This window comes from Stigmatopora argus, chromosome 12 (genome assembly GCF_051989625.1).
Source record: "Stigmatopora argus isolate UIUO_Sarg chromosome 12, RoL_Sarg_1.0, whole genome shotgun sequence".
NCBI classification, from domain to species: Eukaryota; Metazoa; Chordata; class Actinopteri; order Syngnathiformes; family Syngnathidae; genus Stigmatopora; species Stigmatopora argus.
In genome coordinates this window covers 7,951,336-7,970,277 of record NC_135398.1, presented here as the reverse complement: position 1 = coordinate 7,970,277, position 18,942 = coordinate 7,951,336, and the positions used below count along the sequence as shown (strand labels likewise).

General features: G+C 46.6%; 2 protein-coding genes across 6 annotated transcripts; one reads left to right on the top strand and one right to left on the bottom strand.

Moving 5' to 3' along the window:
- The first annotated feature begins 1,281 nt into the window (after positions 1-1,281).
- On the top strand, positions 1,282-7,194 carry LOC144085356 (CYFIP-related Rac1 interactor B-like). Of its 2 annotated transcripts, XM_077614526.1 has the most exons (10): positions 1,284-1,566; positions 2,784-2,872; positions 2,938-3,165; positions 3,226-3,362; positions 3,436-3,513; positions 3,585-3,701; positions 4,454-4,533; positions 4,615-4,741; positions 4,806-4,876; positions 4,941-7,194. In XM_077614526.1, exons 2-10 carry the CDS (start codon positions 2,800-2,802, stop codon positions 5,008-5,010), a joined length of 981 nt encoding a protein of 326 aa, XP_077470652.1. In that variant the 5' UTR covers positions 1,284-1,566; positions 2,784-2,799; the 3' UTR covers positions 5,011-7,194. The 2 variants fall into 2 exon arrangements, with proteins under 2 accessions (XP_077470651.1, XP_077470652.1); XM_077614525.1 differs by having other exon boundaries at positions 1,282-1,566; positions 2,938-3,362.
- Positions 6,372-18,874, bottom strand: rasal2 (RAS protein activator like 2). Of its 4 annotated transcripts, none has more exons than XM_077614523.1 (19): positions 18,428-18,874; positions 15,229-15,356; positions 15,052-15,169; positions 14,136-14,242; positions 13,945-14,057; positions 13,593-13,737; positions 13,056-13,154; positions 12,572-12,888; positions 11,745-11,985; positions 11,544-11,688; positions 11,225-11,369; positions 10,571-10,810; positions 10,304-10,505; positions 9,158-9,336; positions 8,566-8,782; positions 8,159-8,380; positions 7,923-8,063; positions 7,540-7,830; positions 6,372-7,019 (listed from the first exon to the last, which is right to left on the bottom strand). In XM_077614523.1, the coding sequence occupies exons 1-19, from the start codon at positions 18,531-18,533 to the stop codon at positions 6,867-6,869; spliced, it is 3,309 nt and encodes a 1,102-aa protein (XP_077470649.1). In that variant the 5' UTR covers positions 18,534-18,874; the 3' UTR covers positions 6,372-6,866. The 4 variants fall into 4 exon arrangements, with proteins under 4 accessions (XP_077470649.1, XP_077470648.1, XP_077470647.1 ...); XM_077614522.1 differs by having other exon boundaries at positions 8,159-8,506; positions 9,158-9,315; positions 18,428-18,873; XM_077614521.1 differs by having other exon boundaries at positions 8,159-8,506; positions 18,428-18,868.
- Between the last annotated feature and the right edge of the window lie 68 nt (positions 18,875-18,942).

The following is an 18,942-nucleotide window of genomic DNA, read 5'->3' as shown; positions in this document are numbered from 1 at the left end:
ATTAATAACATCTTTGCTTCTGAAGAGAAGATGGAGGTCATGTGATACTTTAAAACAACAAGAAAAGATTGGCAGTGAGGAGAAAAAGTAGGTTTTCTTTTGGGGGTGTTATTTAAGGCACAGAACAAAAGCCAAAAAAAACTAACACCTAAACTGAATAGATTTAGGCATGAATGAAATATTTATTTATTTAGTATTATTCATCACTATGGACATCCAATCCACCCGGAGAAGGTGAGAACAAATGAATGTCTATGGCTGTCAGTGAGTTACACTGAATAAAGTTAAGCCTCTTTAAATGGGTTTATGACTAGAAGACTTCCAATCCATTTGAAGTGGATGGTTGGCATTAAATAAAAACTCACTGCCACCCTTCCACTTCAAATGGAGTCTAGTCTAGTCATAAATCCATTTAAAGAGGCTTAACTTTATTCAGTGACAATAGCAGTCAACAGAGTTAAAGAGGGGCAGACCCAGCCACGAAAACAATGACTTCACATTCAAGGTCACATGTAATATTTTAAAACATTTAAAAATAATAAAATATGAAAAAACAACAAATTTAGTGTCAGTGCCAGACCTTGTTTGTGAACTACAAATTGACCATCATCGATAGCGTGAGGTTGACTGGTAAGGACTATGTACACAAAAAATATAGGTTCTTTCAGATGGTGTGTTGTTAGCCCCGCCCACTTCAAACATTCATTTTGAAAACCACAGCAGCCTGGTCGATACGTATTAACAACATCAAGTCATTCTCATTAAAGTTTTATCAAGGGGTATCAAATTCCACCCAAAAAGTATTTCAATATTTAATTCTTCCCTTTTACTCACTCAGAAAAGAAGCAGTAAAAAAGCAGTTTTGCATTCATAGTTTGCAGACCCCGAACAACCAGTTAATGTAACATAAAAATAAATGATCTAATAACAATTTACAGACCTTTCTCCCAATAGGACTTCAATTTACGAAAATTACATCTAAAGTAGTTTTGTGTTTACGTCAACAAAAGTCAAGCCTGTGAAAACAAACCACTTCTGGTTGGCGTGATGTAAAACAAGCAACAAAACCACTTGAATCTCTTAATATGAGAACTTTTTTTATTGAAATAGTCTTGTAGGAATACAATACATGATTTAATATAAAAAAAATAATTTTATGAATATTCTCCCATCCCTCGGTTGGGAAATGATGCTAAAGTCAGGTTGAAAAACGAGTGCTGTTCATGTCATTTTTTCTTCGTCCGCCAGATGGCAGCAAATAAGCCAACCCCCTCCTTGGCAGCTGTTTGAACTTGAAAAAGATGAAGTGCACTCTGTTCTTTTGGTGGTTTGCTGCGGTGACAGTTTCGGACTGCGCGTTTAGAGAAATGCTTCAGTGTGTTTTGAACGTGGCGGTGACGCTCCGTAGACGCTCGCCCATTGGCCACCGCTGCAGGAAACGTTTCCTTTTATAGTGAACGGCGCGTTGAGTTGCCCACTTCCGGCATGTAGGATCACCTGGACCCGCGAGAGAGCCAACGCCGAACCCACGAGCCCCGCGTCCATCTCTCGGCCTCCGGGCAAAAGGTGAGCACTGCGGCGGGGGGGACTTGGGAGCGGTCTCTACGGGGAGGGGGTCTGTACTCTGCTATGCTATGCTTTGGGCGGGTGGGTTGTTGCTTTGGTCTAGCCGGTCCAGACTTGTCGGCTCGCTCGTGCTGAGACTCGACAACAAAACTTTGGGTTGCAAAAACACACACACTTCAAGCATTACCTGCTCTAATATTACTATTATATTTTTTAACATAGCTGATCAGACTTTTGGATTTTAATTTCTGTTTCTGCATCATTTTATGGGCGTTTCAGGCAGATTTTAAGGTGAAATTTGCCTTCTTTTGAAGTGGGAAGGTTGGCAGCCAATGGACGAAATGTATTCGCTGTCGATAGTCACCCTTCTAATGGATTGGATGTAGACTAGTGATGAGAAAAATCATACTTTCATCTTCTTGCCACCCATGCAAGATGATAGACATCTAATAATGTGGGGACCAATCATCCTACTACTGCAAATTGGGGAAAAAGTGCATGACTAGTGAGTCACTAAATTTAATAAATAAAAAAATAAAAAAAAGATTTTAAAAAGTGATGCACAGTTTAAAGCCCTCAACTCATTGCATGCCATGCCTAGTCGTCCAATCCATTTGAAGTGGTAGGAAGGCAGCAAATGACGGAAATGTTCATTTGTTGCCACTCCAAATGGATTGGACATCTCCTAGTGATAAAAAGGACCATAGCCTCATCCTCCCCCACTTCCATGATGATAGATTGGACGTATTAACACTTCCAATATTCCATTGAAGGACTTTCGACTGTTCTAACGGCTTCAAAATGGTATCATAAATGTGTTCAATCCAAAGTAAGACACTTGAGATTGACACGTTGAAGTGAGACGAATGCAAAGAGTGAAAGAGGAAGTGTTGAGGTTTGGGCTAAATTTAAAGGAGAGGAAGTGAAGCCCACTGATCTGAGGTCAGGCCACTTGCTTACATGTTTAACTCAATTCACTGTCATTGACAGCAATAGACTGTCTGTTTTGGAGTAAAATAAAAAAAGAATTTGCCAAGTTTCGCTTGGAATTCACTTAATTTAGACAAGAAGATCCATTGTCCAATTGTTAGCTGTGCATTTTGGAAGCGTTTGGCAATTTGAGCTCCATCAACATTTTATATATATATATAAATTTATATTTTTTTAAAGACACTATCCCGTAACCCTGGCTAAATCGAACACCTTATTTTGTCCAGTTTTGCAGGAGTCACCATGGGCAACTTGATCAAGGTTCTGAGCCGGGACATCGACAACAACGCGGGAAACTTCTTCCTGGACTTTGAGAGTAAGGCGATCCGGCCGTCGGCGCGTAAAACAAAGTGCGAGGCGGCGGCCTAACGCCTTTGGCAGGCGCCGAGGCGTCGCGCTCGGAGAAGGAGCTTTGGGAGAAGGTGGACGAGGTCCTGAAGGAGGCTCGCCTGGTCCTGGAGCAGCTGCAGGCCTACGCCGGCGCCGGGGAGGAGATCCGGCTGGCCATCCAGAGCCCCGCCTCCGAGGGCGTTCAGGAGAGGGCGTGGGCCGCCGTTCTCCCGCTGGTGGCCAAACTCAAACGCTTCTACCAGTTTTCGCACAAGCTCGGTGAGGTGAAGATTGTTTTTCCGTTCTGCCACCGCCAACGAGTTATGGCCGTCCGATTAGAAAAGGGTCTGCGGTGGCTGCTGGGCGCGCTGACGGACCCCGAAGCGCCGGCGACTCAGCATCTGGAGAAGAAGCAGGCGCTGGCCCGCCAGTTGGCGCTCATCCTTCACTTCACGCTGCGCTTCGACGAGCTCAAGGTCCACTTGGCGTGCTCGCCGTCTTCTCCGTGTCGCCTTTCTAAGTTCCCGCTGCGCTTTGGTTGTTTTTCAGATGACCATCCCGGCCATCCAGAACGACTTCAGCTACTACCGGCGCACCATCAGCCGCATGCGTATCAACAACATCGGCGTGAGGAGCCGGCTCGCCGTCGACGTGCTCGCTCGGTCGCGGCCCGAATTTGAAGCGCGCATGGTTTTCAGGGCGACGCGGACGCCGAGGTCACCAACGAGATGGCCAATCGCATGTCTCTGTTCTACGCCAGCGCCACGCCCATGTTGAAGACGCTGAGCGACGCCACCAGCAAGTTTGTCTCCGATGTGAGTACGCACGCAAGTAGGATTGATCAAATTCAACGTCAACTATTTCGATGGTGAAAAACAGTTTTAGTTATAAAAAGTGAAGGAAAAAGGGGAAAACAGTAAGTCTTTACCTTTCAAAATAAAAAATATATTTAAAAAAATATCAAAGAAAAACATTTCTATTCTTCTATTGTTTTTTTTTGTATTTAATTTTACATAAGCATGAAAAGAAATCAAGCATGAACATTCTTTACTTTAAAATATTTAATATTTAAACATATTTTATCCTTATTTCTTAATGAAATTAATTTCAAACAAAAAACAAGGAAAACAACAGTAAATTCAGTTTTATTTACTTTCAATGTTTTAATTTTATAACTATTGTCCTTTTTTCCATATTAAAATTTCCAATCAAAAAAGCAAAAGGAAAAAAAACACTAAAAAAATCTCTTAACTACTTTTGAAAAAGTACTAATAATATTATCCTTTTCTTTTTATTTTTGAATTTAAATTTTTGTTACGCATGTGAAGGGAGAAAGCAGGCGATACACCGGGTGGGAAAACGACAGGTGGACTCAATTAGCAATCACAAGGCCACACGAACAACCCAGAGTGTAATAATTTTATTTGGTTTTAACTCAAAAAAGCTAAGTCAAAGACAAAAACGAAATAGTCTCATACGTTTACAATTTTTGAAAACTAAACAAAAAACAAAAAAAACACTTATGCTCCATTTAAAAAAAAAAACGAAAGTATTTTGCCCTTTGCAGAATCCCGACATTCCCATCGAGAACACCACCGACTGCCTGAGTACGATGGCCAGCGTCTGCAAAGTCATGCTGGAAACGCCGTGAGTCCAAAACGCATCAGACGTCGATCGCTCGCCGATTGATTGCCAAATTTGACCCCGCCCCCCACACTTCCTCCGCAGGGAGTACCGAAGTCGCTTCAGCAACGAGGAGACTTTGTCGCTTTGTCTTCGCGTGATGGTCGGCGTCATCATCCTTTACGACCACGTGCACCCGGCGGGCGCCTTCGTCAAGACCTCCAACATTGACGTAAGGTCGCCGAAGGCGCAAAGTGAAGCCGAGCGCTGATTATTTTTGGGTCGCCGTCCGGCAGATGAAAGGATGCATCAGGGTGCTTCGAGAGCAGCCGGCGAGCAGCGTGGAAGGTCTTCTTGACGCGCTCAGGTGGGGACTCGCGACGGTCGCCGTGGGTCGGCGCGCTAAACTCTGACCCCGCCTCCTCCCGCAGGTACACCACCAAGCACTTGAACGACGAGGCCACGCCCAAACACATCAGAAATATGCTGAGCGTCCACTGAGCGTTGGCACGGACTCTTGATTTTTTTTTTTTTTTACTTATCCTAAACAGTTATTGGTCACCGATTTCAAATCTGCCATCATTTTTAAGTGCTGTATATTAGGCTATCATTATTTTAACTCATTGCCATTGACGGTGCTAGACGTCCTATTCATTTTGACTGCATTCGATGGTTCGCCCCTCCTAGTCAAAATGAATTGGACCTCGTGCGCCAGCAATGGCACTAAAAACATGTGTTCCTAGCCAGTCCTCTCAGTTTAGATAAATTGGACGCCCATTGCTGCCAATGACAGTCAATAAATGAATATTGATAGTAGAAAAAATATGGTTGTGTGGATTATGTGTTTCTATTTTCAATTGTTTTATGGGTGGAAAAGCTCACCTTGTTAGCTTGCTAAACCGACAAGATAGGTGACCCGGCAGTAGACCAGTGTTTTAAGTAAATCAAAATTGAGGCAAAGCGATTTAGATAATGCAGCAAGGGTTAAATTTGCAAAAAATAAAAATATATAGCAGGCTAACATGCAAGGTTTCTTAAACCAAAGGGGTTGGGATGCTATAATGTCCGTTCACAAAACGTTACATGAAAAATACGAACTTAAGTTAGAGGCACTTATTAAGACGCCATGCTTACTTAAAAAAGGAAGCATAGCTTTAATGTAAGAGAATTGAATAAAGTTTAGCTAATGGAAACAGGTATACTGACATTACACCCATGACATCTCATTATGACATAATATTCCATAACGGTGACTCCAACTTTGATATCCATTTTTCTGAACGTTATTGCCTCTACTAAAGCATATTAGGAACAACATCTTGCTAGTTAGCATCTGGCGTTATTGCCTCTACTAAAGCATTTTAGGAAAAACGACATGCTAGTTAGCATCTGGCGTTAGCTTATTCTTACCTTAGAAGAAGTCTGTATGCTTGTTTACGTTGGAGACATTTCGCCGGGTGTGACAATGTAATCCGCGCCTTTAAAATCTACTTCAATCCACTTTTTTACGACTTTGAGAAGAAAAGAGGTCATTTTAACCCGAGTTCGTCGGACATGCTCCAGTCACTAGTTCTCCAGATACTACATATCCGTTTAAGAGGCGGAGTTTGAGAAAGGCAATGGGCTAATTAGCAAACGAACTATTGAATGGAGATAGCTCATTAGCTAGCTAGTTAGCCAACATGGACACTTGATTGCATACATGGACCGAACGTTTTGGCTATTTCCATACAGTCTGCAGAGCACTAGGTCTAAATTATATTCCGTGACCATATTTTGATTCATATTTTCATGAGTAAATATAGTAAAAAAATGAATCGTAATAACACACAAAATAAATACACTCTGCTCATGGCTTGCAATAATGTTCTGAAGTTTTTTTTAATAATATTCTTTAATTTATTGGCTGCCATTGACATGTATAGTGGTCCAATTCCTTGAACATGGGAGGACTGGCTGTGAATATTCATCTTGTAGTGTCATTGGCGGTGGTAAACGTCCAATCCATTTTGAGTGGGAGTGGGCGTTCGTTTGCTCCCTCTCGGTCGAAATGGATTGGACGTCTAGCGCCGTCAATGGCAGCCAAGGTGTGCCCTAACAAGAGAGAATAGCGTTACATTCTTTAGCGTCACTTTTTACTAGAGATGACGCAACGGCCTCAACTTGCACACTTCAGTAGCTCGAACAGTAAGCGGAAAAATAAATAAAATGTGAAAGGCGCAGATAAAAACGTTGCCGCTTTCAAAATAAAAGACACATCAAACATTAGAAAAGTTACAAAAGTTGGGTTTCGCGAACGTCAACACCCATACAGTGAAGGTGGGCCTCGGCCCCGCCCCTACTCCTCTCCTGGCCTATCAGGAGCCGCTGTTTTTGAATTCTCCGTTCTCGGTAATGGACAGCTTGGCGGGGTTTCGAGGGTGCGGCGCCACGCTGTAGCGCTCCTTAACCTGCGTCAGCGCCGCCAATAATCGGGCGTTTGTTGCATCCAGAGACGCGATGCGCTGCTCCTGATTGGACACACGGAGTCAAAAGTTACCGGAGGCCAAAGAAAACATTCACATTGACAGCGGTGGTCGTCCAACGCATTTAAATTAGGATGAGCTTGCACATGTTAAATGAGTATGTTATATTTGGTGAATATTTAGTGTTACCTTTTTAAAAATAAAATATCAATAGAAAACATTTAAAAAATACATTGTGCAGTATTTACTGAGACATCATTCAATAGCTTTCAGACCTCCCATTCCAAATAGATTGGACGCCTATTGCTGTCAATGGCAGCCAAGGAGTGACATTTCAAACATTTTGAGTGGACAAGAAGTGGGCAGGCGGTTTAAAAATAAAATTCACCACCCTTCACAAACCGACAACAAAATCCTAAACATTGAGGGGTGACTAACCCCAAAGGTCAAAGGTCACAGCAGCCAAAAAAATGCCACACAGATCATGGCCATTGATCACTAAGATTTCCGCCAGCTTCCGTTTTTTCCCTCCGTATGACACGGCAATGATTTATAAGTGGCGTACCTGAGCGTTGATGATCTCCTGTTTGCTTTCAATCACCGCCTGCATTTCAGCGTGGTCGCGTTTTAGCTCCTCCTCCACCACCAGCAGCCTGCAGAGGATGTCGTCAATCTGTTGCTGCTTGTGCTGGCGCTCGCGCCGCCGCCTCTCCTCGCTGGCGTCCAGTCGCGCCGTGTAGTCGGTGCGCATGTTGCCGATGGAGACTTCCTGCGCCCGCAGCCGGCGCTCGTACTCCTCCAGGCGGCGGCAGGAGGCGCGCAGGAGATCCCGTAGGTGCCACACCTCGGCCTCGTGCTGCCGGCAAGCACGCCGTGTTTGGAAATCTCGTAATATTTGGACATCTACGGCCTCAACGGCAAAGTTTCCCCGCCAAACTGGGCGTTTACCTTTTCCGAATGCCCTCCATTTTCTGGGCCGCTGCCCTCGGCGTGCGTGGGCTCCCCTCGCCGTCTGTCCTGGTGATATTGGCCGTTGCCGAGCACCCAGGCGGCCGTTCGCTCAACGGGTGACATGGTGCACGGTGACGCCTGTAAACGGAGGGTTGAGGATAGATGATTTTCTATTGATTCGGGGGCATTTTTGGGGTCACTGTAACTTCTTAATGATTGCACACCCCGCTCACCCGCTGTGTGCCGGCAGAAGGCGCCGCCCCGTCAGGAGAGGGCCGGCCGTCGGTCGGCGCGCTATCCGAGCTGGCGAGGCGACTCTGCTGCTCCACCTTGATGATGTTGGCGGTGCCCGCGGCGGCACCCCGGCAGGGCGCGGCCACCGCGGCGGCTGGCCGTTCCGGACTCCCGCCCAGGCCCCCTCGCCGGCTCCCACGGGAGCTGCCGGTGCCCGAGTCCTGAGGCGAGGGTGCGGAGCTATTTGCCGGAGAGGCGGGGTTGCCCGGCCGATAGGCAGGATTGCGGAAGGAGAGTGGCAGCGGGCCGCTTGGACGCTCGACGGGTGCGGCCAGAGGGCGACGTACCTGAGGAAAAACGGGAAGGTCGGTGATCCATCACCCAATCAGTTGACTGGACGACGTACCTGCGGGGCGCTCTGAGGCAGTGCATCTCCGAATGGCGGTAACGCAGGTGCCCGGGAATCTGTCTGCGGGTTTTGGTCGGTGTCCTGAAGGTCCGCCAGGGAGACGCTTCGTCCGCACGCTGGCGCACCGACGGAGGGAGGTCGGCAGGGCGGCGGGGCGTACGCCCCTTGGGTGACCGCCGAAGTCGTTGATGAATTCACGTCAGGACACGACACACTGGGACAAAAAAAGGCAAACAAGCAAGAGTCCATTTCGCTCCTTACTGATTTTTTTTCTTTCAATAAGACAAAACAAATTGTTCAAGTGATACAAATGGTAAATAGATCTCAAAAGTAAATTAGGAATGCATAAACAAACCCATATTAGTTCAAACAAAACCTGCCGTGAGAGGAGTTGTCATACTCATTGCAGCCACAAGAGGGCATCGTATAATCCCAGCGCCGCTCGAATTATACGAATCATCGAAGCAGAATAATTGAGTTCAAAGCTTTTTTTCGAATCGGGTTATTCGATTTACTCTATTAAAATTTTACGCACTCTTTTAAGCGCGTTTTACGTCTACTGATTTCGTTTTGTCAATGGACCGCTTACCTGCTGTCGGCCGGTTCGTCAAAAATTCTGTGCAGACCGGAAGACAAGCTGGCGCCGATGTCGTCGGCGGGGCGACGTGGCCGAGCATCGGGGCCCGCCAGCTCGCGCGAAATATCCCCCAGAATCCTCGGCAAGGCGCCCAGCTTGGCACGCGTGGCCTGCAGGAAGGAATTTTCACGCTGGCGGGCGGCAGAATGCGGGCGAGGCGACGGGCGAGCGGAAGGAGGAGGAGGCGGGGCCCAATCGTCCGGACAGGGAGTGAGATGCAAAAGGGGACGGGGAGACAACAGAAAGGAAAATGAATGAAAGCAAAATGAAAGAGAAACTAACATGCATGCTCAGCATGGTCATGTGACATAAGTCAGGCAAGCGACAATTTCTACGACGGACGTCGAGAGCCGATCGTAAAGACAAGCGACCGCTCGGCATCGTTCCAAGTGGACATGCACCCACAGCAAAACACGACAGACATCACGTCCACAAACACACGCATGCAAACATATGTAGCCAAACATGTCTGCATGCACATGTTACGGCATCGAGTGACCCAGGATTCGTAAAGGCTGCTCATTTTTATTTATTTTAGCTAACTGGCATTGACGGCAACAGACGTCCAATGCGTTTGGACGACATGGGGGCGATTGAATGACCAATCATTTGCCCCCTCACAGTGCAAATGGAGTGGACGTCCGTCCCTGTCAACGGCACTGAAACATGAGTGTCAATTGGGTTCTAATTCAGAAAATTAAATATCGAATTGAGCTAAATGATGTGATGATGTGTATTGCCAAAACATTGAAATTATTGCCATAACAAGACCCGTTTTCCTCGGATTTTTTGGCCAGCCGATAGTGCTGATAATATAAATAATAATGAATGAGTAATATTTACATAGGAAGGAATTGTGCTGTAGGTGTTCTGTGCCAATTATGTGTTGCTATTTTCAAATGTATGGCATACATTACTCACATACAGTTGACAGGAGAAGCTAATTGGCTAACTATTGAGGGTCGATAGAACGTTTTGGCGATATACTTCACCCTATCGTGCAGCTCTATGAAATCCTGTGTCACATTTGAAAATATGACTTTTTGAATATTGCACTGTCAACTTGAAGAAGCGACTACAGAATTTAAAAGCACGTACCATGTCCAGCTGAGCCACGACGTCCGCCAAAAGCGCGTGCAGCAGCGCCAGCTCTCTCCCGAGGTCGATGTGTCCGTCGAATCCCGCTGCGCCGGAGGGGCTTTCCGGGTCGGAGATTTCACCCAGAAAGCGTCGCATTCCAGCGCCCTCGCGCTCCAGGAAGTCGTTCATGAAGGCCATATACTCCTCCTTTTCGCCAAACCTGCAGGCGCCAGCGTGGTGAGCGAGGGAAGAGCGGCGCCTCCTCCCCCGGCGCAGCGGGCGTACTTTGTGAAGTTAGCCAGGTTCTGGATGACCTTGGCGATGAGCGTGAGCGTCCTGGACGTGCGCTCGTCGGGGTATTCCCGTGTCAGCTGGAAGAGCGACGGCGACATGACGGCGGGACACAGGAAGCGCAGGAAAAGCGAGGCGCCGATCAGACGCCGGCCGATGAGCGCAGGCTGACCGGCCGCCTCGCAGCGTCGTTTCCATGACCAAAACACCTCCTTCAGCTCGCGGGGGAAGACGCTGCGAATGCACCGAGTCACCATGTTAGACGGGAAATTTTCAGGTGCGGTGGGGCAATCTAACAAATCGGCGATTGAATTTACAAATTTTTCAAAACTTGTCTTTTTCTACGAGAGGAGTTCCGAAAATGTGATGTATTTTCGCAATTGATGTCATTTTGGCACGATGAATTGACATACATTGTAATATTACAAGATTAAAGTTGTGTTGGTGCTACTTTTGAGGTCAAGTCAATAAGAAGTGGTGATTCAGTTTGGTTGCACCTTGGCGACGGAAGGTTTGTGTCAACACAAAACTACTTTGGGCGTAATATTAGCAGACTGAGGAAGTATTAAGTGACAATATCTGATATAAAGTGGTAGAAGTGACATTGTTCTTTTTCTGACTTTTGTAAATAGGAGCTTGTACCCGTACCAGTGGGAGTTGATAATCTTGCAGAAAGCCAACTCGCAGCACATCTTCAAGTTGCTCTGATTTTCGGCCAGCTCGGCGCCGGCGCAACGGCCGGGGTCCACCTCGCAGTTCTCGTCCGACTCGTACAAGGCTTTGATGAACTCGCCTGCGCACAATGTTTGCCTTACCTTTTAGCTAGCGATGGGCAATGGAAGCCTCCCCAACAATTTTTCTTTTCGTCTCGAGAATGATTGGAAGCTTTGGGGCTTCATTGCGAGACGAAACCCCCACAAACGCAGTTCAAAAAAGATGGAAATGGACCAAGGCGTCAACTTCTCACCCAGCGCCTCGTGGAGATACTGGTGCCCGACCAGTTTGAGGTACTCCTCGATGGATTTGGTGGCCAGCGTGTTCTCCCGGAAAATCAGCACGTCGTGCTCGCCGCAGCGCTCCACCTCCGACATCACGGCGTCGCTCAGGAAATCCTGCGGGATCATTTCAGTTATCTCCACAAGCTGGACGGGGCCGACGGGGGTCTCACCTTGGCCCTCCCGGTGGCGTGCAGGATGCGCATCAGGGCAGCCGCCATGTCCTCCTTGTTCTTGACGCTGATGACGGGCTCCAGGGCGGAGCAAAGCGTCCCGTAAGAGGCGGTGACGTACTCGGCGAACTCTTTGTAGCGCTCCATGGGCAGCACGGCCACGCTCTGAAAACGCAGCTTCAGGCGCAGGGACGGGCCGCCCCCTTTGGCCTTGGCGCCGGCCGGGGTGCTCAACGGGTACCTGGGAAACGGGTCCGAGGACGTTAAGTCTGGATGCTGATGGACGGCCAGTCGTGTGGATGTTGGAGAATTTGAATAACATTGCTGTCGAAATAAGGTTTTAGAACTAGTGGGAGTTTTTCCGAACTGTAATTAATATAAGTTTAGACACAAATTGAGTAATTGGCTGGGATGATTTTTTTTTTGAACATATACTTGAATTTAATTCCCAATAATTACATCCTTCCAGTTTAAATGAAATGGATGAGGATTGAGGTCAATAGCAGTTACAAACTATGATTTTCTTTAACTGTTCTTGGGGTTACAACCAGATTGTAGCATTTTTTAATAACATTTTCATTATATGAAGCTATTTTATTCATAAAAAATATTTAACGCCAGGTCTTTATGAGGTTAAGGTTTTTTAGAAATAATTACTCCCCTCTAAAGGGTTAAAAAAAACACATTAAAGCAGTTAAGACAGCATTAAGTGTTTCTGTGTGTGTGTGTGTGTGTGTGTGTTTAAAGCAAAGTTACTATGTGCTCCATGTAAAAAGCGTTAATAGTAGTCAGTGACTTCAAGTAGGAATTTGTTTAAGCATGCCTACCACTTCTCCACAAAGTGTCGTCCCGTCACGGTGGCCACGGGGACGTTGACCAGTCCCACGTAGTTGTTTTTCTCCTTTTTCTTTTTGTCGGCGTCTCGGTAGACGTGCACGGTGAGGCTGCGGGCGGCGGGGAGATCGGCCAGGGCCAAGTACTCGCCCCAGAAGGGGCCGTCGCGCTCCCGCCGGGTCTTGGCGCCGGTGCGCGCGTACAGGACGTCGTCCAGGCACAGCTCGCAGAAGTACTTCTTCTTGGGGGGCAAGTCTTTGGCCTCGATGATCCACAGTCTCAGCAGATTTTCCGTCCTGCGGCGATTGTCCTCCAGAGGCAAGCGGAGAAATATTTGAGGTCATTTACTGTAGGATTCATTGTGTATTGAAGTGGATTGGACGCTTGTTGCATTTAGTTACGTAAAATAAGGCGGTCAATAAATGAATGAATGTTCAATAAAATAAAACTATTTTGATATTTGCAAAAAAAAAAAACCTTGTCAGGCTGCGCGCTCCTCCTCAGGTTCTCCATCCACTTGTCCCGCTCCGACGCCGAGGAGCAGCTGAAGCACCTGGTGGCGCCCGAGGAGGTCACCTGACGGGAGGCGGACAAAAAAGGGCGTGTGAGCGAGAGCCAGATAACTTCCAAGTTGCTATCAAACACTACAGCACGCGACTTTACCAGACCATCATTCGGACACAAATCCCTCCGAGAAAGTGACAACAAAGGCTTATTAATGAAATTGGATCCTAATTAGTCACTTTTTTTAACTGCTCCACCCACTAAAAAATCTCCAAACACGTGATGTCATTTGCATAATGAGCTGCTAGCATGCTATCAACGCTGGCTAGTGCAACACTAGACAGCTAAACATCCACACATTGTGACATCACAACCAGAATCAGTGACATTTTGAAAATTGGCCAAATTGGACTGCCAAATTGTTTTTTTTTTTATGAAATGAGGTCATTTTTGTATTTTTTAACAGGGTCACCATGTCGTAGTGCCTTTAAGCTCCCTCCGCCGGCTCACCTCAAAACAAAAGTCCCGACCCAGAACGCTGGCATGCAGAGGCCGGACCGTGACGGCGTCGACCCCGTCGAGCTCCAGCGCTTCCGGAGCGCCGCCGGGACTCGTCAGAGACTCGCGGGACGTGGACTCCTTCAGCTGAGGGAGTCTGAGACACAAAACACGGGCGGCGATGCGAGGCATTAAGGACATCCAATACTTTCTATCGACATTTTTGCGTGGAAATAGACCTGTTCTCGCAACCGGAGGCGGTCCTGGCTAATTTTGTGCAACCCGCAAGGCGACCGATCGCGCTACAGTCGTCACTCTGATGCGGCGCAAACACAAATAGGCGTGAGAAATAAACGGAGCGCACCTATCGGCGTCGGCGGTTCTTAAAAGCGCAAGTCTGAAGCTGCTGTTGCGGTCCAATTTGCTTTGACTTTTGGACCTCTTGATGGAACCTTTTAGCCGCTTGCTGAAAAAGCCCTGAAACGCAGAAACACGATATGTGTTGTCGCAAATCAAAAAAATGACTACGATGACTTTTAAAGCGGAGAAACTCACGGGCACTCGGAAAGGCGAAGAAGAGGGCGCTTCCGCGACGACGCCCTTGTCCGAATTGGCCAGACCCGGGATGCTCCGCCTCCTGGGTGATGGATTGGACGGCGATTCTGCGGGTGAGAAGATTGGCGTTAACAACGTGAGCTACGCCGTCATCGTGGCCGTCGCGCTTGGCGTACGCGAATTTGGAGTAAAAAGAAGAAGGAAGTTCCGGAACAAGCAGGCCATGGAGACTCGGGAAGATGCTCCACTTTTGCGCTAAGTTTAGAAGACGACTTCCTCGCCGTCTCTCTCGCTCTGTCTGTCTCTCGGCGCATTTTCGATCGACGATCGCTCGCCCGCCCTCTCTTACTTCCCGTCTTCCTGGGATACGCGTGGCCTTGAGCATCTCGCTGCGACTTTGACCCCCGGGTAGACGGGAGGTTTTGGTTGTAAGCCGAAACGGGAAATGAGGTCACGACGTGACTAAGCAGAGGGAACCGCGATGACATCGCCGTCCTCTTGAGGGTGCACTTGAGGCGCCAGAAATGAGGATTGGTTACGATAAAAAGTGGCGTCAAAGTGCAAAGTGCACTTCCCAGGTAAAAAGGTGGAACCTGAGTCAAAGGCCGTTTAGAATCTTAGTGGGCGGGGCCAAGGATAAGAAGCACTATGTCATACCTGTCAACCTCTGCCGATAACTGCCCTTATAAATGATTATGATTCCCCTTACAAACCCCCCAAAAACCTTACAAACACCGTACGAGTCGTACGTGTTGAGGGGAGAGGTCATGTTGGTGGGAGGGGGCGGGTCGTCAATATTCATCAATTCCAAAGAAGGATAAATGGTGGAGTAGTACGCTAAGATTAGGATTACGATTAGGTGCAAAACATGTTGAGGTAGCGAGTAGAAACATGGTTAACCCTAAATTGACTTTACCCAACATGAAGGCGCCGTCTGGTGGATAGTCCCGGAAGTGACCCTCCGAGGGGACGCTGACGGTCCGGCGGAGGTTGCGGGCGCCGTTCGGCGAGTTCTCCGTAGTCTCCCGTCGATTCTGGGCGCGGGGTCCAAGTTTAGGGGGGACGTTCCGTACGCCCATGCGGCGGCGCTCACCTGTTGGGGGTCGCCGAAGAGCAGCAGCTGGCTGTCCGTCAAAACGCAAAACTTCTTTTCCCACGTGCCCGGGTCCAAACATGGACTCTGGCCACAAGAAAAATGATGGGCTGCGGGACCCTTGACCTCTGAAACACACCAAACCAAGAGGATTAGTACTTGCAAATCAGTGCAATCGGTGTCAATAGATGTTCGATTGGTTTGATTTGATTTTGGAGGAATGGCGGACAAAAATGTTTTTATTTAGAAAAAAATATTTATTTTTGCACTTATCTTTTATTTACATATTTTTAAAAAGGGGTGTAAGGTGCATATGCCATGATGATGTTTTTTTATATTTATATAAATATATATTTTTGGGTTTTCTAATTTAAATAAAACCAAACTGGAAAAACACTGTTTTATTTTTATTTTGTTTAAAAGAGGCTTATTTTTATAGCACTTGACTTGGGGTCATAAATCTGTTTAAAATAAAACAAAAATGAGAAGGTCAAAGACCTCCAAAAGCGGAATGTTGAGGAGTCCAACTTTGCTTCCTTATCGAGTGTGACCTTTGCCCCCTGAGTAGAAATACTGCACGTCAGGTGCGGAAAGATTAAAAAAATAATAACCGCAAGGGCTTCGGAGGTTTCGGTGACGCAATATTTTGTTTTTTTTGTCTGGGACAAGATTGAAAACCAGTTTTCAAGGCTTTTGTTTTTGTGGGATTTGGACCCCGTCCAACATCTTGCCAGCGACTCAAAATATCTTTGTATTTTTGGAACTCTTTCTGCGCGGATAGACGTCCAATTGAAGCAATTAAAAGTTGATTTTAGATGTTTACTGGTGATACACTCATTTAAATAATTATTATAATTTTCAAAAATGTAACCTGTTGCCTGTCATTCAAGGCAATAGATGTCCAATTCATTTGAAATGGGAGGGTTGGCAGCAAATGATTGTTTGTTTTAGACTTCTACCAGTGATAAACTTGTTTAAATCTTCTAGAATTGAGTTTAAGCACCTTTTTTTAATGTCACTGAAAGGCGCCCCCTCCCATTTTGAATGGATTGCACATCTACACTAAAGTTTAATTCCGTTTTCAAGCGCTACACAATTGGACATGTATCCCCGTCGATGGCAGTGGAGGAGTTAAGCAGCTGGAAAGTCGAAACTGGACGCCCGCGGGGGAATGTTCAACACTTGTTGACATGCATCCCTCAGCTGTGCTTGTACTGAAATGTTGGAAGATCGACACCAGCTCAGGTGTTTAGTTAACGCGTGGAAAGCGTTCCGATTCAACGACGAACTCCCGAGCACACGCGTGTGCAAACAGAAGCGGCGTCGCGCGCGGCCGGCGAGTCCCGTTTCCTCGGCGACGGCTAAACACGGGCGTGACGCCTCCAGACTTGATCCTCAATGAGTCGTCGTGAGGCTTTGAGAATAGTCCAATCTTTTATCGGGACGTGGGCCATTTTAATTATGACAGCTTGTCCCCATTTACACCCACACACATTTTTGAACCTTGCCAACGTAAACAGAAGCAGCAGTGTTGAGTACATATTTTTGCTCATGTGTAAAGATATCTAGCTCATGTGTGACTAGTGGTTTGGAAATTTAATTGGCTAAGTACGAGGACATCTTAAGGCCGATTACTCGTACTAATTTGGTATGTGGAATTCCAAAATCCAGCAATTAAGCACAAAATTCTGATGGCCATAAAGTGCATTGCAACAAGTCTAAATGCAGCGATAAATGTCTACCTTTGTTCATTGGCTGCCACGCTTCTCACTTGGATTGGACGTCTATTACCGTCAATGGCAGTCAATGAGTTAACGGATCATTCATTGAAATGCATTTAGATAGCTTGATTTTGCTTGAACAACATTCCGTGGAAATCCCAATGGCTCCGGTGAGCTATTTTCAGATGTTGACGGCCAAATTATTTTCTTTTTCCTGTTTGGGAAGCCACTTCCCGTCGAGCTTCCCGTCGCCGTCGGACTCCATTGTCCGTCGGGTTGACATCAACCCGTTGCCGCCATCCACGGCGATAGACTGCAGAACGAGTTGGACGTCTATCGCCGTCAATGGTTCGGTTCGGCGAGTACCGAAGGTCGGCAAACGGACGGCGGCCCGCCGGTGACCTCGGTGGCGAGAATGCGGGAGTGGCGCCGGAGTCCCGAAGGGTGAGCTCATGTGTCTAAATGGGACATTGCGCAAGGGGTGGGGCGTGTATTTGGATGTTTGGGTTACTGAGCAAGTGGGTCCAAGTGGATTGGACGCCTAATGCCGTCACTGGCAGATAAAGACGTGACGGTAGATTTATTTACCATTCAATTATTAAAATGTTTCTTTTTTAAGTACAGTCTTAAATGAAAATTAAAATCTGGAAGTAATTAAAAAATATTTTAAAAGTACAGTACAGTAAATATTCTTTTGTTTACGTTTTAAATAAATAGTTCATTAAAAAAACACCTTTTGTTCATTATTTAAAATACAAAGTGAAAAAATGCCAATATTGTTTTGGTTTCAATGGAAAAAAAGATTGCAGCTCTTTTGCAGTTAGGTTTTTTTTCTTCGTTTTTTGGTTTTAAAGTGAAATTTTACTTCTCATTTGTTATTGGTTCTTCATGAATTATTTGTTTTTTACTTCATTTTTGTAATATTTTTTTGTGGATGAATTCTTTCAACTGAATTTGATATTTTTATTTTTTGGTAAATTATTATTTTTTTCGCAGAATTTTTGTGATTAAATTTAAGATGCACGTATTTTTACAGCAATTTGGTCTGACCGAATTTTTGCAACAATATTTGTATTATTTAAAAACTGCCTACAAAATGCCTACAACATTGTTTTCGGCAAAAAATTGTGACTCAATTTTTATGGAGTTGAATTTCTGTGGCTGTTATTTTGTGCTTGCATCTTTTGCAGCCGACATTTTTTAGGCTGAATTTTAGCTAGATGTTTTTTGTTTTGCTTTTTTTTTAAGGAAATTTTATTCAATTACATTTTTGCAACTGAATTTTTGTGCTCTTTTTTAACAAGGATGTTGAAAAGTGAGTGTTAAGAACTGAAATGTAAACTCTTATGGCACAGTTATACTTTAGCAGGGATTTGGTTAGTATAAGCGGTTACCGTGGCAACCGCTCGGTCCGGTTTGCCCCACCGTTGCCGAAGCCGTGTCCGGCTGTGTGTGTTTGACGTCACGGTCGTTCTTACCGTGAACGCGCATCCATCCCTGTTGCTGACACGCGCCGGCCACCGCCAAGAGGGGCTCCGGGTTCGGTTCCGCCGCTCCGCCGTCCAACGAGTCCACTTCGTCCATGTTGACAACTTTGAAACTTTTGGCTCGAGAAGCGCGCCAAACGACGACTCGAGCTGGAGTAACGTTAGCTTAGCTTAGCTCGCCGCTAGCCGCCGAGGACTCCCCCAAGTCCGGGCGACTCCGCCTCATGTTTCCCGTCCTCGGGGGTCGTTGTTGTTGTTCGGAGGGGTCAACGGGCCTCTGGCCACCCCGCCACGAGGCAAGAACGCAAGCCAGCCAAGTGCCGTCCCGTTTCGTCCCAGTCCCGTCCCGTCCTGACCGGCCTGCCGGGAGCGAGGGAGAAAGTTGGCTAGAACAAGACAAGACTCAAAAAGTGAAGACGGGGGCGCGCGCGCCGGCGTGTCCCCAGGGACATGTGCACGCGCACGCACGCCCACACGAGACGGTCGAGGAAATGATTCTTGGGTTT

What these genes read in the sequence shown, in the direction of transcription:
- LOC144085356 (XM_077614525.1), top strand. Translation starts at nt 2,800, where the DNA reads ATGGGCAACTTGATCAAGGTTCTGAGCCGGGACATCGACAACAACGCG. An exon ending in CTTCTTCCTGGACTTTGAGA is followed by an intron (nt 2,873 to 2,937) that starts GTAAGGCGATCC and finishes CGCCTTTGGCAG; the next exon opens with GCGCCGAGGCGTCGCGCTCG. An exon ending in TGCGCTTCGACGAGCTCAAG is followed by an intron (nt 3,363 to 3,435) that starts GTCCACTTGGCG and finishes GTTGTTTTTCAG; the next exon opens with ATGACCATCCCGGCCATCCA.
- rasal2 (XM_077614521.1), bottom strand. Translation starts at nt 18,533, where the DNA reads ATGGACGAAGTGGACTCGTTGGACGGCGGAGCGGCGGAACCGAACCCG. An exon ending in AGAACCGCCGACGCCGATAG is followed by an intron (nt 13,738 to 13,944) that starts GTGCGCTCCGTT and finishes TTTGTGTCTCAG; the next exon opens with ACTCCCTCAGCTGAAGGAGT. An exon ending in GACGAACCGGCCGACAGCAG is followed by an intron (nt 8,783 to 9,157) that starts GTAAGCGGTCCA and finishes TTTTTGTCCCAG; the next exon opens with TGTGTCGTGTCCTGACGTGA.